At 40.3% G+C, this 18,377-nt stretch overlaps 1 protein-coding gene across 1 annotated transcript; it reads left to right on the top strand.

Moving 5' to 3' along the window:
- Positions 1–6,164: 6,164 nt before the first annotated feature.
- Positions 6,165–14,996, top strand: LOC104576662 (epidermal retinol dehydrogenase 2-like). Its single transcript, XM_088540102.1, has 6 exons — positions 6,165–6,494; positions 10,300–10,431; positions 11,687–11,786; positions 13,362–13,506; positions 14,273–14,395; positions 14,879–14,996. Exons 1-6 carry the CDS (start codon positions 6,165–6,167, stop codon positions 14,970–14,972), a joined length of 924 nt encoding a protein of 307 aa, XP_088396228.1. The 3' UTR covers positions 14,973–14,996.
- Positions 14,997–18,377: the final 3,381 nt, after the last annotated feature.

Below are 18,377 nucleotides of genomic sequence, written 5' to 3'. Positions count from 1 at the left end.
TGTGTCTAATATAGACTCTAAATGTGCAGCGGCTCATTTTAATTCTGTAAGGAAGTTAGTTCAAAAACCAAACTGCTCAACATACAGTGTTTAAGGCCTTTCTCTCATTGCAGATGGCTTTGCAGGCCTACCTGTGAGACCAAATCATACATTCACTGAACACTTGTTACTCAGCATAAATATTATTTCAGTGCCACAGGAGCTTCTCTTAAAAGCTGTCTTCCTTGGGAACTAGAAAGCTCAGCTGGACACCAGCAGCAAGATTCCTTGTCATGCCAGAAGGAATACCCCACAATTTGCAGCTTCGACGGCAAGTAGTTCTTAAATTCCCTGTTCTTAGATTGCTTCCAGAATGAATTCATGAGTTGCCTGGGCCATTCAATTTACACTTGCATTGTGGGACAATCTCAAAAAGTGTAGCATGTCTGGACTGTTAACACACTGAACTGGCATCTAAAAAGACACACTCACAAAGGAGAATGTAAACAATTCCCTTCCAAAGTCTTAAAGCTTTGATGCATAGCTTCTATTCCCATGAAGTTGGGAGACAGAAGCATCACCGAACAACAGATATGTCTTCCCAGTTACCTTTGCAGCCTGTTCTTCTCTCTCCCAAAATGCGGCTGCTTTAACAATACAGATTTCTTCATTATTTCCACTTTCTCTGTAAAAATCACTTTTGTGAATCTGCACTCATAGACTTGGCTGTAATTTCATCAACCAAAACATAGAGGTCTGCCTTTTCATTTAAACCATAAAGAGAAAGAAAATTGTATACTTTTCTACATTTCCATGTTCATTTCTGCAAATAACCGGCTGACAAGCACGGAAGATGAGACAGAATTTTCAGCTATTTCACATTTCTCCATCTAGAAAAATACACCATAGAAATATATTTTTTATTTTATTCTTTGTTAATATTACATAGCTGTCATGATATGACAGCTAATGACACAGTAAATGTGACAGATTCTCAGAATGTGATTCACTCAGTCTTTTCCCATCAGCCAGAAAAAAAAAAAAAAAAAAGATTGTCAGCTTCCATCTGAACAGAACTAGTGGAAATAAGTCAAAGTAAAGAATTTTGGTAGGAACCCACTCATGTTTAAATTTTGCTGCAGGTCAGCAGACTTGAGAGACAGGGGATGTTTCACACCGGGTATCAGCAATATTGAGTATCTTGGTAGCACCTGGAATGGAGACCAGAATTCCTCGAAAGGGCTCTCAAGCAGGATTAGGAGTTTCTCAGGAACAGCTTCTCTCTCTAAGTGATCCCTTGGGCCCAAGGAGCATCAGCAGGACTGCAAAACATGAACCCACTCACAGCATCATGACCATTAACAACATCTGATTCCTGCAAATGCCTTTTAAATACCTGCAGTTACTAAAATCCACTGTCCCAGCACCCATCCTTGCCAACCCTCAAAAGGTTAAATCCTCTAGTGAGGCCTGGCAACAAACATGGCAGTGTGCTGATATAGCCCCCTGACTTCCTTCTTCATATAAAATGTGAATATCACCACCATTAATTTTCTCAAAACTTTACTGAAAAGGAATTTAAGTCACTAACTAACCTCAACCTGGGGCAAAACAAATAGACGTAGCAGCAGGTAAACAAAAAGACTCTGAATAAATAATTTCTGAGTAATAGCCCTCACTACTGAAGACACCTGCCCCCTAATTCCTGCAGAACATTGAGGCTTTCTGTAGCTCTCTGGCACTGTTAGCACACTCCAATTGGTTGGGTCTCATGCTTGTCCTTTTTCCTGGTGCCATTATTGCCTATTCTGTAGTTTTCATACTATTAACTGTTAAAATTCTGTATATATATGGATCCATACCTTGAGAAAACAATAGCATGCGACTATTAAGCATAGCAGTTTGTCTGTCTGAAGTCCCAGATATTCAACATCACATCCCCTTTGTCCACTTCTCTATAGTACCTCACTCCTATTTGAGACCAGAATCCAGTTCAGACTCTCTTATCTCAAAATTCAAGTCCCTCCTGAGCAAGAATACTGTCTTTCCCTCCTTCATCATGACAAGGCTCTGAAGTGGCATAACAGGTGTTCAGACACAGCCGGGCTGCAGAAGGCATTTCTGCAGTCAGCATTTTGGAGACCAATATCAGAGAGTGTTTTAAGTATATATAAAGAAAGATAAATTATTTAAGGATTCATTTAAATACAAGTATGTATTATACACAAGGACAACTAAGCAGAGAAAAGAATATTTATCCATAAATAATTACAGAGTTCTTCTGCTTAAGCTGGAGGAGGAGAATACTGCTTGACAGAAAGAACAGGCCAGGCCACATAAGCAAAGAGCTTGAATGAACAGAAGACACCATACTTTTCCATAGCTTCTCCTCCTTGGGGATATGGTCATTTCACACTGGAAAGTGAAATTAGTGAGTTTTCTTTTCACTTGCCTTTCTACTAGGGAAAACTTCATACTTTTGTGTTCTTCTCATTTGCTTCATTTCAGCCCTCATAGTTTTTGTTTGTTTTTTTTTCCTTTGTGAAAAACATGGCACATATTAGTTTTTTGCAACATTTCTAGAATTTGGGGATCTGCAGCTTAAAATCTTGAGGATCGTAAGGCACCATAATGCCAAGCTCTGCACTTTTTGGTGTCTTTCTCAGAAAAATATATCATCACCAATACATTTCCTTGAAGTTAAGCAGCTAACAGACATTTGTGCCCTGGGTAACTATGGCCAGATATGATTACATGATCATAGCTAATATATCTAAATAGAGCCAGGACATAAGGAGTAAAAACTTGGTGCCACTTAAATATTGGCATGTTCAGAGATGACATCTCATGCTTTGATCACAGTTCAGTTTATTGCAGCATACATTTACATGCTGGAAAACTGGTACTCTTTATCACTCTGGCAACTGCACGCGTGCCAGGGAATTTACACCACATTAAAAGCTGAAAAGCACCTTCTGTCCCTATGTGGGCTGACTTTAGCATCAGCATGTTTGTCTAGTTCTCGCACACGTAATAGAGAAGGATCATGATTTATTTTTATAGGTCTGTCATGCTTTCTGTAACTTACATGGACTATACACGATTACACAAGAGATGCACAGAGAAGCTGGTGTACACTAAGCTTTACATATTCTTGGTTGTGTGGTTCTTTAATTATGTCATTGCTCTTGTTAGTGGCTACCTTTAGCATGTTAGTCTCGTAATAAATTACACCAGTTTCTCTTATCTAATAGCTTTGTTAGGCTGAAAAATAATGCCAGCTATCTGAAGGCTTACCAGCAAAAGGTAAATAAGACAAACACCTACAACTGCTTGCATGGCTTCTTTGCCTGAGGCACTGTTTCTTTTGCAACATAGACAAATGTCTTAACATTTGAGCCACCAGAGGGTAGAGTGCCACCCATGCTAAATACATGGCCATGCCCAAACTACCTGACTGCTTTCGACTCCCACTCTCTACCCAAAGCTAGCAAAGAGCCGCAGCCATCTTACCACTCTGGTGTCTCAATGTTAGCTGTCCAAACTATTACTCATCTTCTGAGCCTTGCAGAATGATAGCTTGGAGCATCTTGAGTCACGTCAGCATAAGAGCAGGAAACTTAACGTGCATAAACATATGCTTTGGAAACAGGATCATCCTGTTGGGAGACTTGCAGCTCGCAAGGTGCTTGGTTGCAACAGAATTCCTTATGGACATGGTTTGCCTTAAAACATTATCCTAACAACCAGCCATCTCTTCTTTGCCTCGTAACCAGGGATTCATCACTGAAGCATTTCCCTGCTCCTTCCTGAAGTCCAATGCACTTGCAATTACTGACAGCAACACAGCCCCTTCCCCTAGTCACGGAACATTTGCCAGGCATTGGCCAGCTCCTTGTTTAGAGCCACAGTTGGCTGAGGCTTTGAACTCTGCCCTCAGTCATAATGAGCTTGGTTTGGTAACACCCTTTCCTGGAATCTAACCAAAAGGAACAATAATTAATTACGCATGGAAGTAAATAACTTCCATATAAATATTCTTAGCAGTGACAGACTAGAATTTTTCACAGTGTGTAAGATGTAACTTGATATAAGCTACATCAAACTGCATGAGCTATATGTGTTTGAGTCTCTTACCAGCTGAGATGAAAACTGCTCCAGAATCCCCAAAAGCTGTAATTTGAAATCAGAAATGTACTCACCACATAAAGGTGGGAACCAAAGCACACCATGTCTCTATCATTCAAATTCTTTCCTCCTGTGGCTTGCCTATAAGCGAGACAAGACTTTCCCTATTGCTTATTCCAGATGCTAACTGCAACAGATAAATAGCCCTCTCCTCACTTGCCTTTCAGATAGATAATCCCTGGGAGATATTGCAATGCTCATGAGAAAACTCAAGTTTAATAGGAAAAGCACCATCTCATAGGCCTAAGAATGGACAAAGAGGAACATGACTTTTATTCAATATTCCACTACTTGCAACAGAAAACACTGACACAACACTGGTGCAGGATCGCATGCTTAAATAATATATGCATAATGTGCTAGATAATGTATGTATGAAAACTGATGGGGAAAAATGATGACCATAACTATAATGTAAAAGGCGTGAAACAAAGCTAGTTGGTGGTTTTACAGTTCTATAACAGACATTCATAATAAGTATTTGCCTTTTCATGCCCATCCCAGTAACGGAGAGACCTGGAGAACAGAGATTTATGTTATAACAAGCATTTAATTTTGTAGCTGCAACAAAGTAGCAAGACAGGGAGGAAAGACAGTGTCTTTCCTCTGACTTCTTGGAGAGGACATTCCTCAGACACCAGGAGAGATGCCAAGAGCCACTGTCACCTCTGTGCCTTGTGCAAGCTGAGGTGGGAGGGGTGATAATGCAGGACTGAGGTTGCATAAGGCAGCATCGCATTGCACCGACTGCAGAGGTGAATTGCACAGCGAGCCAGACCTGGCCCCCTCATCTTTGGAAACCACCAACTTTGGAGTTGAGCTCTCCTGAAGAGGCGGTAGGTGGTGAGGCCAGGGCGGGCGGTGGGATGGGTACCCGCCGGGGGCCCATTTCCACGTGGGAGTTGCTGTCACTATGGCCTGGTTTGGCCACAGGTCTTCACTTGCCAGGGGTCTGATGGGACAGGGGCCCAATCCCTCTTGTCAGCGTTGAGTTGTGTGTGTTGCTCCTTATCTCAGTCTGGGAGTAGGGCTGGAGGGTTCAACATCTCATTAATCCTTGCCTGGTGGAAAATTTTCATTTGGTACCACTGAAAGGTCCCAGCAGCCTGGGAGGCAGCAGCAACTTGGCCCAAATTATTTGAGCTGGGGAACGGCTTATCTCTAGACCCAGGATACCCTTGGTGCGCTACCATAGCAACGATGCTATGAAAGATTCTTTGTCTTTTATTTTTTAGTTATTGCACTGTTGAGGTTCTCAAAGTATTTCCCTTCTTTGGAGCTTTGCGTGATCCTCATGTAAATACAAAATCCAAAGGAGTTTTACATTTTTACCTGATTGGACAGTAAATGGCTGCTGAAATGTCTCCATAATGTAGACCTTGCTGTTACCAACTAAAGCAAAAGAAATGGTATGCTCTGGGGGCAGGAAGGCTTTTAAAGCTCATAACACCATGCTCTCCTGTATACTTTCTAATGTGCTCACAAATCAAAACATACAATGTGATCTCAGCCACGCATTACTGGAAAATACACAGTAGGGGTAGGTTTTAATTGCCTGCTCTGAAACACAAGGCACGTTTTCTGCTAAGGAAGACACTTTCCATCCTGTGGCTGATATGACCCCAGTATTTTGGGTACTTTTCAGCTGACCTAAAGTCATTTCTCTTTAAAACAAAGTACGCTATAGGCAGTGCCACATAAATGAAGAGAATGTGTTTTAAAAACTTTCATGGAAGTTGAGGACTGAAATAACAGCCATGTAGTAGCCAATAGAAGCCATTTTATTTAATCCTACTAATAGGAAACTTGCAGCTTTGAAAGAACAAGTCTTCAGTTATATTTTGTGTTTGGACAGAAGAGAGATGTAAACAAACCAGCTTTTAAAAAGGAAAAAGGCTTTACAAATCACTTGCTTAGTCTATCTCTCAGTGTTTTGCTGCTCCAGTAAAATATTGTATTTCTGGGTTTTCATACTTAGTCCTTGTGCCTGAAAAATCATGATCAGCTTCAGAAGCATCCTGAAGATACCACAGTTCCTCAAATTTGTCATTACTTCGCTCTGTTTGACTTTCATCTCATGCATTTGCAGTCCATGCAAAAAAAATCTTGCTGGGGAAATAGTTCTTATCACTGGTTCTGCAAAGGGGATTGGAAGGCAGCTTGCCTTAAAGTTTGCTTCTCTGGGAACAACCTTGGTTCTCTGGGACATTGACGAAGAAGGTAACAAAGAGACAAGAGCATTAGCCCAAGAGAAAGGTGCCAAAAGAGTGTTTGCCTACAAGTGTGACTGCAGCAACAGAGAAGAGGTCTATGAACAGGCAGAAAAGGTAAGATATGGCTACTTGCTTCTGATTTGTCTTCGTGCTTCTGATTTTTACTTGCTTATAATAGTCTATCCTGATGACTTTTTTGTAAGCATTCTATTCAGTTGAGGATATTTTTTCTCTTTTTGACATGTAGCTTCTACATGAAAATCGAATTATTTTTAGTATTAAAAATGGATTTAATATGTTCTGTGTGGATGAATATATTTCAGTTCTTCATTAAAATGAGATATCTTATTTCAGATAAAGAGGGTGGTAAATTATGTGGCCCTTATGAGGTTAGCTCTTTATATTGGGTTGCTAGGCTTTAAAATTTCTGTAACATATCAAGCAGGAACAAAAACAAAAAAATTCATGGAAATTGTTGAGAGGATACTTCCCTTTTCTTACCCTCTTATCTAGATATTAGTAGTTCCATAAGGGTGATGTGGGTTATTATGGTTTCAGAAATGTGACCAGGAGCCAAACTTCATGATGATGCAACTTCATTTCATTTTTCAATCAATCCATCTAAAAGACACAGAAAATAATTACAATTTGAATGATTCTCCTCTGTGCTAACCTATTTTTCAAACTGCTATATTTCTCTTCTGTGATGATAGAAGTGAGACCGCCGTGCCTCCGGGCTGTGTTATTAATACTTAGCTGTCTTTAAACAGTGGGGGAGAACATGTCTGAGAACATCTACTAACTCACATACAGTTTATAGTTATTCATTCTCCCATTCTGTCCCATTCTGAAAGATAAATTCATTTGTTAAATTGAGACAAGGGTATGTATCATTATAGAATGACTATCAGGTGAGCTGAGACAAGATGTAAGTTTCTCACAGTCAGTTCTGGCCTGTGCTGACCCAAAACACAATCCCCAAGGAGGACAATCTTTAACATTGTTTTTTGGCTGGTACAGATCACCTCATCTTCACAGGGTAAGTCACTGTCTACCACTCTTTCTATTTTAGCCTGTGAAATGAATCCCAGTAATTGTAACATTCTTAACACCAGTTAGTATTTCCCCGGCCAAAAAAAAAAAAAAATCTAATCGGACCAGTACTTCAAATGTGACACAATCTTTAATAGGAATGACAGTATAAATCAAGTGCCATACCTTCTGGAATCTTCTTCTTGCAAGACAAAATGACTACAGAACTTACCAAGATCAAATCTCTTATTAAATAAAGAAATTCCCACCATCTCAAGGGAAGAGATCCTGCCCCTCTGTTCAGCTGTGGTGAGGCCACACCTGGAGTATTGGGTGCAGTTCTGGGCTCGCCAGCACAAGAGGGACATTGAGATTCTAGAGAGGGTCCAGCGGAGAGCCACGAACATCATTAAGGGACTAGAGCATTTGTCATATGAGGAAAGAGTAAGCAAGCTGGGCTTGTTTAGTCTGGAGAAGAGAAGATTGAGAGGGGATCTGATCAATATACACAAGTAGCTGAGGGGTGACTGTAGGGAGGTTTGGTCCAGGCTCTTCTTGGTGGTGGCCAGTGACAGGACGAGGGGTAATGGGTACCAGCTGAAGCACAGGAAGTTCCATGTCCATGTGAGGAAGAACTTCTTTCCTGTGAGGGTGACAGAGCCCTGGAACAGGCTGCCCAGAGAGGCTGCGGAGTCTCCTTCTCTGGAGATCTTCAAAACCTGCCTGGATGCCACCTTGTGCCCCGTGCTCTAGGTGTCCGGGCTGGAGCAGGGGGGTTGGACTAGAGGATCTGTAGATGTTCCTTCCAACCTCAACCATTCTCTGATTCTGTGTATGATTCTGTGATCTCCACATTCTTGTAAAGCTATTTACTTCTTGCAAAAGCATGTACCAAAATTATTACTTTAAACTCAATCCCATATATTCTCTGTTAGACTCTTCTGTTTATGTTGAATGTCTGCAAATGATTTGTTTTCTCTTAGTGCAACAGAATCTCAAAACAAATCTGTTATACACTCAAGTCATTCCCAATCTCCAAACAGATTAACTGATTCAGTCCAAAAAGGAGCATTAAAGTCTCCAGGCTCTAGAATTTGCTCTGCCCTTATTGGCCACAAGTAGTCTGAATTATAGACTGGCCTACAAGCCAAAACTTGAAGAGCTGTCTTATACCCATGAGTTGGTGTAAAAATATTGCTAATACCAACACCTTCCATGATTAAACGAATCTGGAATTCTATAATTTTTTGAGAGTAGGAACCCCTGAGTGAGAAGTCTTCCTGAGCTCTTGCAAATATGCGCAACTTTTCCATTGGTCATATGAAAAGACTTGAGCTTGGACAACAAAAATAAAGGAATAGCAGAAAAGGCCATTGATTATTACGGAAGCTTGCTTTCTAGGAAGCAAATCAGAGCACTGAGGTGCCCAGGGAAGAAGTTTTAGAACAAACTGATGAAGCAAAAAATAAGAGATGGTCAGGACCAAGGAGGGTTTACTAGGGAATGCTAAAGAAAGTCGAATACGGGACCAATGCACTATAACATGCATGGGTGACCTATTGCTGTAGCAGGTTACCGGGTCCAAGAAAAAAAATAGCAAATAATCCATTTTTTAAAAGCACTTGAGAGGACACCAAGAAACTACAAACGTCTCATAGAGAAAGTTGTGTTAAACTATAATAAAGAAAAGAATTAATGGATGTCTGGGGAAGCACATAATGGAAAAAAACAAGCCTGAAATCATCCTTCCCACAATCTTCTATGGGAGCAAGTCAAATGCACGACTGAGAGTGAATGGAGTAAAATGCTTCTGACCAGGAATCAAAGTCGTCCTGTAAAGAAAGGGAGGATCTTCGTATGGATCAAGCACGCAGTTTAAAGGTACAAACTGGAAAGATTATGGATGTATTCCCCAAAGGAAGAGCTGGCTCTTCCTGCCATCCTCAGCAGTGTCTAGATCTGCATTCATTTGTGCAAGACAGAGAGGTGCTTGGATCTGAGCTCCTATGAGTGCCCGATGCAGGTGGAGGAGCCTCCAAACAGTCTTCACCAATGTGTGGGGAAAGCCAAAGCAAGGTCAAATGATAGGACACCAGAGCCAACCACCCATTTATTCACTCTGCCAGACTGCGGTTTTCTTCTGCTTTTTGAAACCATTCCATAATCTATGAGACAACAAGTATCTACTTGCCTCCAGTACAGAAATCTCTGCAGTGAGCCTGATTCCTAATATTGAAAACCAATCTCAGCCATCAAAGCTAAAACACAGAACAGAACCTGCCCAATAACAAAGCCAGGAAAAGTTAATTGTGATTTTACCTTTCCCTCCAAGTGATGTCATCGGCGTATCTCATGGTAAATACATCTGATTCTCACGATGGAAGAATTACCTAGGTGACAAGAAATGTGCAGGTGACAAACTTAAAGCAGGTTCACAATGCGCACTGCCACTTTGCAATTCATTACCATGGGTGGTTGTGAAAACTCAAAATGTCTGGAGTTCAGAACTAGAAAAATTATTAGAGGAAGAAATAATAGTCATCACGATGTATTAAACACAAAGTCATAGATACAATATCTGGCTCAGGAAGTTCCTAAGCTACAACGTGTGAAAAGACGAGGATTAGACTGGAGGTGGGCTCAGTGTCCCTGTCTTTTTTTACTGCTCTCTACCCCAAGAGGAGGGCTATGGGGCCCGATGCACCTTTGCATTGGCACAGTAAAACAGATCTTCTGCACTTACGTTTTCAGTAGATACGTTAATAATGGAAAATGTTTGTGTAAATGTAGATCATGTCACTAAACATCTCCAAAGGGAGGAACAAGAGCTCCTCTTGTACTGGTAGACTGCCTTCTAATACTTTCTCTTTATCCTTTTCTCATCCAGGTTAGAAAGGAAGTTGGGGATGTCAGTATCCTGGTAAATAATGCAGGCACATGGATTGGGAAAACCTTCTCTGACATGTCAGGAGCCGAATTTGAAAAAAACATAAGAGTTAACTTCCTGGCTCAAGCCTGGGTAATGTATTTTTTCCCCCTTCCTCCATATACGTGAAATGTACAGGCAAATATTTCAACATGAAAATCCTCAAAAAGACACCCTGGGGGACACCCAGCTTTGAAGAAGGGTGGGAAAGGCACAGAGAGGGGAAAAAAATGGGGTTTTTTAGTCATCCTGCCTGGCACTTCTCAGCACTGTTAACAAAACCCTGCCTGGGCACTCTGGTTAATCCTGTATCTTTGCACAGCTGTATCACAAAGCAGCCTCTTGCTGTAACCACCGTGGCTCAAGTTAGCGCTGAAGTAACGGCACGGGCCTTTTCTGCTCCAGATGTCCCCTGGCATCAGAGAGCCTTGTCTAACATTGCGGGAGGCGCAAACATGCTGCATGCACTGGTGCCAGCCTCCAGGTTATAAATAGCAGGTTTTGCCCGGCTGCCTTTTCCTCGTGCTTGCATGCCTAATCGGTATCTCCTTGATGTATGTGCAGAATTGGTCTAGATATTACCAGTGTTACAGCAAAGATAATATATACTGTGCAGTACATATTATCTGTGGGAATTCTCTGCCCCTTGGGGGCTCAGCTGGCATTAGGACGTTTCCTTGTGAGGGATGATCGCTCTCCTCCCCATATTGGCTGCTCAAATTCCTGAGCGAGCAGCCTGGCTCAGAGGGAAATGCAGCATTGCAGCTGCCTTGCTGAGTGACCCCTCCTGCTGAATATTATTACAAATATGGAACTGTTTCACCTAAGAGTTGTTCCAAATCCTTGGATCTTTATAGCAAAGGAGTCCAAGCACACACATCCGGAGGAAAACAGGCATTACAACACTTCTCCGCTATTGAAAAAAGCTTTCTAACTGTTCTTTCTTTTTCTCCTCTTCCTACTTATGAAATGCCAGCATCTTCCATGTATAATTAGTAGGAGGCGCAGTGGTGGTTGAAGAGCCCACAGCTGCCAGTCAGTTACGTTTAGAGCACTAGGGCCTGTTGCTGCTGAGGGCCCCTCCATGTGTTGGCTTCTAGCTCCCTCTTCTGTACCAAATCTCTGTGAAACAGATTTTAGTGCAGAACAAATCTCCAGATAGAGGATTGTGGTTCTAAGAAATGCTGTCTTTAGATTATATCTTCCTGCCTCGGTGGAAGATCAGTTTGTCAGCTTCTTGTGTTGTGGGGATCTAGAAAGCAAATAAGATTTTAAAATCTAATTTTGAATGCAACATTTTTTAGAATGTGTATGTGTATGTCGAATGAGATTTTATTATGTGTTTCAGACTTGCAAAGCCTTCCTCCCAGCCATGATTGCCTGCAATCATGGACACCTGGTTAGTGTGGCAAGTCTAGCAGCACTTGCTGGCTTCTACAAACTACCAGGTTAGTATCATCAGGTGCCTGACACGAACCAGAGACACATGCGAATAACTTTTCCTGGAGATCTCAGGAATGCCTCACTTCAGCACTTTACAGCACACTGAGCACTCAGGAAGAGCCTGCAGATACAGAAGGTGGCAGATACTGACTCTGGAAGAGGAGGAGGGTGGTACGCTGCCCACATGGCACAGGGAGCTCCGTGCACATTTTGCCGGCTCCTCTGCAGCCTCTCTTATCCCCATGGGAGAAAGGCCATACATGTTCTTACACAGGCTCAAAGCCCTTAAATATATTTTGGTTCTATGTGGATTTTTACACTTGTTTGGACATGGCTTTTGGGCTTAGCTGGTATTTTGTAAGTTTTTTCATTAAAAGTAATTCAGATTAATTGTATTTTAAGCTATTTGCCAGTTCCTTATCCCCAGTTGTTTTTCTCGGGACTGTGGCTGCTACAGTCCTGATTATTTCATGTTTGCTGCCCAGTGTCTCTTCAGCCTATCTGACATTCTGGTCTTATCCCCCAAGTTCCCCTAGGAGAATCTTAGCTGTGGTATTACAAGTATCTTCTGCTTTTTCTCATGATTGCCTGTGTTATCATTCTTTGTTTCCCATCTGTTATTATCATGTTAGATTCTATACCCATTATAGGACATGTCCTGTTTTCCTCGTTCATCTATGAATGCATATGAGAGCAATCCTGCCAGTCCAAGCATTCAGACCTTTTACAAATTAGCAAGCATTTTTTAGTTGCATGGTTTCAGCATCCATGATGGCTAACTCTCCAAAGAATAAAAGCCTGTCTCTGATGACAGTTTTCAATGTTACTCTTCTGATAGAATTGAATATAGTTATCCTAAAAATAACTTAGTGAGTTACATATAAATACCCACACTTAAATAAGGCTCTTACAGCTGTGAAATCATAAAATAACTTAGTTTGAAAGAAACTTCTGCAGGTCACTTCATCCAAACCTCCACTAAAAGCAGGCCCAATCTAGATCAGGTTGCTCAGGGCCACGTGCAGTCAAATTTGGATTATCTGCAAGGAGGGAGATTTCACATGTGCACCTTGATGGCTCCCTACTAGATGGACTTCAGGATGCCAATATTTTCCATGCACTGCAGAGTCCAAAACTGGACACAGCGCTCCAGCTGAGGTCTCGCGTCTGGAATCAAACAATAAAAATCCAACAGTATTCAGTATTCCTGTGCAAACAAAATGATACTGCAGTTGCAAAGCAGACCAAGGGAAAAGACAGTAATGGGTTGAAGCAGCATTTATATTATTTAGACTGAAATATTTCCTACTGAAGAGTCAGCTGTGATATTAAATATGGCAAACACTCTGAACTGAGAGAATCCCTGGTTTGTATATGAACATCTGGAAATATATATAAAATGCCAAATAAGATCTTCATCTCATATGCCTCTATAGGCTGCCAAGGCTACCAAGAAACATAGGGCTAATTAATATCATGACTCAAATAATACCATAAAACTTTCATTTTTCACCATAAAAATTTCATGATCATGATGCTTTCAAGATGTTTTAGATATTTCTTCTTTCTCCACTCTACAGCTTACTGTGCAAGCAAATTTGCAGTCGTTGGAATGATGGAAGCTATAGATCATGAGCTGTATCAGGCAGGGAAAACTGGCATTAAAACCACAATTGTCTGCCCTTCTTTTGTCAATACTACTTTATTCAGAGGTATTCGAACCTAGTAAGTAAAACCTTTGGTCCTATATAACACACTATTTCATCTGTAAAAACAGAAGGTCTAGTCACTGGATATTAGATGTTCACTAATTATTATAAGCCTGATTTGCTTCTTAATTGCACACTTTTTGGCCTAGTGGCGAACACAACTACCTCCCTTGATATAAGAAATTAAAACTCTGCATATGATCAATAACTAACATGCATCAGAGACTGCAGAGTAACACTTCAATCAAGATTGTGGAGTTGGCCTGCACAGAAGTTATTTGTTAGCTGTTACAATTCACATCACTAAAATTCTTTCATTTTAATCTAGTGATAGAAGGAACAAATAAGACTGGAGAGGTCCCTTCCAACCTCAACCAGTCTGTGATTCTATGACTTACTTTCAGAACTACTCGAGGGGAAGGGAGCAAGGAAGGAAGGCAGGAATTAAGGGAGGAAGGGAGGAAGGGAGGAAGGAAGGCAGGAATTAAGGGAGGAAGGCAGGAATTAAGGGAGGAAGGAAGGAAGGAAGGAAGGAAGGAAGGAAGGAAGGAAGGAAGGAAGGAAGGAAGGAAGGAAGGAAGGAAGGAAGGAAGGAAGGAAGGAAGGAAGGAAGGAAGGAAGGAAGGAAGGAAGGAAGGAAGGAAGGAAGGAAGGAAGGAAGGAAGGAAGGAAGAATGCAGGAGGGAGGGAGAGAGGGAGGAAACTTACATGAAATAATTTTTGTTCACATCTCAAAAGTAAAGTTTTATAATTTCATTATTCTTTGTTTCTTGTTTCAACAGCAACAAACTTTTCCTTCCACTCTATGAAGCAGAGTATGTAGCTAGCAGGATCGTGGATGCCGTTCAAAAGGAGAAGTTTTATCTAATTATGCCTCCAACTGCTCTCTTATTGGCCTTCAAATAGTAAGCATGTTACTCCTAAATTCTATCATTTCTTTCTTTTGCCATGAGCCTGCAAATGCAGCAAGAAAGTTTAGTAGAAAGGTTCATTGACTGTGTATTCTGAATTATGAAGGACTAGTGCTTTTAATTCTTAATAATTAAGGTGTTAACTAAATGTGGCTACTTTCATTGTTAATGCCTTTCTTAATCGATATTTGGATACAGCAAAATTTCTAGAATTTTTATGGGGTGGTACACTCGCAATATGCCTGGACCAAAACACTGCTTTCAGCAGCTGCCTCCAGCACTGACTGGGCTCTTCACAAGGCTGCTTGAGCTGTCATTCACCTTCCTCATTGCAGCAAGGAAGTGTCAAATGCACTACTGCCAGTCACTAAAAGTATAATGCACGTTCTATAAATTTATCATTTCTTTAGTTGGTACAGTTCATTGCTCTTGAAGGCAAAAACAACAACATGAAGCTAACCGTGTTTATCTCCTCAGTTTCATTCCTAGGAAAGTTATACTGCTCTTCCTGTCTTACATTAAGATCGCTGACAGCTTGGATGAAGTGACTGCTCCAAAGAAAAATGTTTGAAACCAAAATGTTCTGAAGAGCTCAAGTGCCAGCTAATTCAATATTTTCTGGAAAAAGGAACACAGCTATATCTCAGTTAAATTTATCTTTAATCTTTCTTTCAATAGAACATTTCCTTCCTATATAATACTTGACATTGGTCAGGAGGTGATATAATTCTTACTATTAATATTAATTAATATTAATTCTTAATAAATTCTTAACTGTCTTTTAATCACCATTGTTTAGCCCCAACGTGCTCTCCGTTTCATGACTGTACTCTCCTTAAATATTTAATTGAACTCTCAATAAAAGTCCCTGTAAGATCTGGCAGGGAAGTTTCCCTTCATTTCATAGGCTTTGAATTCACTATTTCCAAGCAAAATTCGAAAACATTAGATTAAGCAAAACGTAATATCAGAATTTCGGGGGATGTCAGGTTGTTCTTATGTGCTGCAAGTTACATCTCAGTATTAGATTTTCAGTCCGGTTGATGATTTATCAATCAGCTGTGAGGATTTATCCCTACCTGGGCTGCACAACAGGAGTAAACTCTACTTGCACTATCCAGCACACACTACTTCACAAGGACACATCATTGTCGAGTCTGAGGTTGTCTCTTCCAACACACTGTCACATGATCTTGGTGTTTGGGCTGTGATCTACATGTTGCTAAATGTATTTGTAAAATAATACTCCCCTGACCACCAACTCCAGAAGCTGCATTTCCAAATTTTCCTGGCTATTAAATCAAGCCAATTTATCAGAGGCAAAGACATTAAAGACTCCTTTTTATAAGGAATACTTGTTCCCAAGTATTTTATTTCAGCCTGTCATAGTGGGAAAGAACTAAGTAGTTTTGCTAAAACCATAGACAACAACAGCAGGAAAGAAAAGCAACAGAATAGAAAGCTACATGGAAAATTCTCTTTATCATCTATGCCAAACCAGTCAACAAACTGTCAAATATGGGAGCACATTTTAGTTTGTTTCCCTGAGATAGGCCTTTATACAGAGGACAAAAAGGATTTTAAGTCGTATGTCATAATTTGGCAGAAAGTGCTAACAATTTGGCAGAAAAGAAATTTCTCCTGAGAGGATGCTGGCAGAATAAGTGACTACTTTTAGATTATAGACTAGTATCCGAGGAAGGAGAGGAATGAAAAGATACTTAACAGTTTACACCTCTTTCCCTACTTCTGGACATTGCAAAGCTTCAGAGGATCTGGACTTTTATTGAAATATTTTAAGATACAGATTTCAATTAAGGCTGCTGGACAGCTCCAGGATTAACAAGGTAACTTCCTCCATCCCCACACCCAGGGAAGCATTTTTGGTCAGTGTTCACACACACTACGCATCCTTTACATTAAAGAATGTTCAATGGCACAGAATCCCCCAGCTATTAGAAAAGATAACCCTGATTTTAGTTACATAAAATAACAGGGTTGCCCTCCCACTTATCCCTTCTGCCTGGAAAAGGGCTAGGAGGCACGTGCGAAGCATCAGCACTCTCCTCACCTGCACACAAGCTGATGTGCATATCCGGGTTTGTGCTTTCCAGACTGTCTGCCTCTCTGCTCTGCCAGAATTTCAGTCTTCCCACAGACGAGTCTGATCCAAAAAGGAAATGCTGCTTAGCGTTTCCCTTGACTTTAGGACTTTTTTAAAAAAATGTATTCCACTATATACAAAAAAACCTCTTCAGCTTAATTCAGATTAGATTCGGATAGTCACTAGCTTTTCCCTGTCAGTTTGAATTTGAATAGCCAATATCAATCATGTGGAAAGTTTTATTTAATTCAGCAATTCTGAGTACTTTTCAGGAATGAGATAGATTCTAGCTAGATCATCCTCTGTGGTGCTCACTAATTCAGTGAGACCTCCTGTAAAGAAGATCAGGAACTTCCAGCCATTTTTGAGAAATCTGTAGTCTTGCCTCTGTAGGAAGACCTTAGATCACACTGTAACCACTCAGTTATGTAATGCTTAACAGAAATATTTTCCCCCAGAAATGGTTAGGAAAGAGTTTGACAGTAGTTATACACATTTCCATGTGAGCTAAAAAGGCTCCCACAGGTCTGGTTAGCTCCTTGCCAGCTCTGGTCCACAGTGATGTTTCTCACCACAGTTCTGAGGAAAAGAGACCAAGGAAGGAGCAAATGACTCAGGAAGATGAAAAGTTGCTCTGAGGTTTTTTGCTGCCATTCTTAGCACAAACATCACTGTTAAAATAGTTGCTTTTGCCTGAAAGCAAGAACTCCTCCTCTGAAAAGTACTGGTTTCTGAACTCTGTTTCCCTGTATGAAAAAGCCAGCAGAGCTTCAGTCAGTGAAATTCCCTGAGAAGTCCTTGCTAAGAGCACAAAAAAAAAGGAGGGTGTTACTAAAGGTTGGGAAAGGCAAGGAAGGAGAATACATTTTCTTTTGCCATTTTTGTGAACACTTTTTTTTCAGACCAGTTAAGGTGAAACAGATTGAATAAATAAAATTTAAATGTGTGTATGACATATATTCCTAGGTGTCATATTTTTCTCACACAAACACAGGATGAAAAATACTATTTAGATCAATTATAGTCTTTCTTGATTTTGACTTCTTAATTTTCTGAGGTCATTTGCTTTGTTGGCACATACATGTCTTTTTTATCAGTGTGTCATAGAAGTTCTCTCCTGCATGAAGTGACAAACAAAATATTTTAATATCTTGATGATGCTAGTTTAAACATAAAGCACATTACACATAATTATGGCACACTTTAAAACAAAGATTTAAATGCATAGCCTTTGCTTATACTAATATGCACTCTCTCACCTAAATGATCCCACATCAGTAAGTGTGGCATCTGTCTCAATTCACTTTGATGAGCTGTGTGGTGGATCTAAGCTACTCATTTCATTGCCTGGTTGTTTTATGTTGGAACAAAACACCTGACAGTGATTTATTTCTACCATAAGTTGCAGAAATTCAGATAAATGTTATATCTTGAAGTGCTCATTTAAATGTCTTAAAAGGGAGCGTGAGGAGAGGAATCCCACCCAATGGTTCTTAGTGGTCTGAGTGAAGATATTTGTCTTTACAATATCCATCACAAAACAGATGGGAAGGATTACTACCTAACGAGTTCATTTCCAAATTTAAACAGTGTTGCTAAAAATCCAGCATATAATACAAATATTTATAAGACCTAAACACTGTAATGCTGTGGATGTGTTTGATTATTCCTTCTTTCTTCACTTTATAGATTAATATTTATTTATAGTCAATATTTGTAATAATTAGTCATTTATAATGAATAGTCATTTGTAATAATTGAGCAAGCTGGAAGCAATAGATTCTGAGTTGCACGCTGCAGGCAAAATAAGCATTAAAACAACAGATGTGTGTCCTGTGGGTATTGAATTACTACAGGTGTTCAAATGTAGAA

The sequence above is a fragment of the Tinamus guttatus genome, unplaced genomic scaffold, assembly GCF_059628265.1.
Source record: "Tinamus guttatus ecotype Peru unplaced genomic scaffold, ASM5962826v1 Tinamus_guttatus_pri_ptg000056l, whole genome shotgun sequence".
NCBI classification, from domain to species: Eukaryota; Metazoa; Chordata; class Aves; order Tinamiformes; family Tinamidae; genus Tinamus; species Tinamus guttatus.
This window is presented reverse-complemented; position numbering and strand designations above follow the sequence as displayed.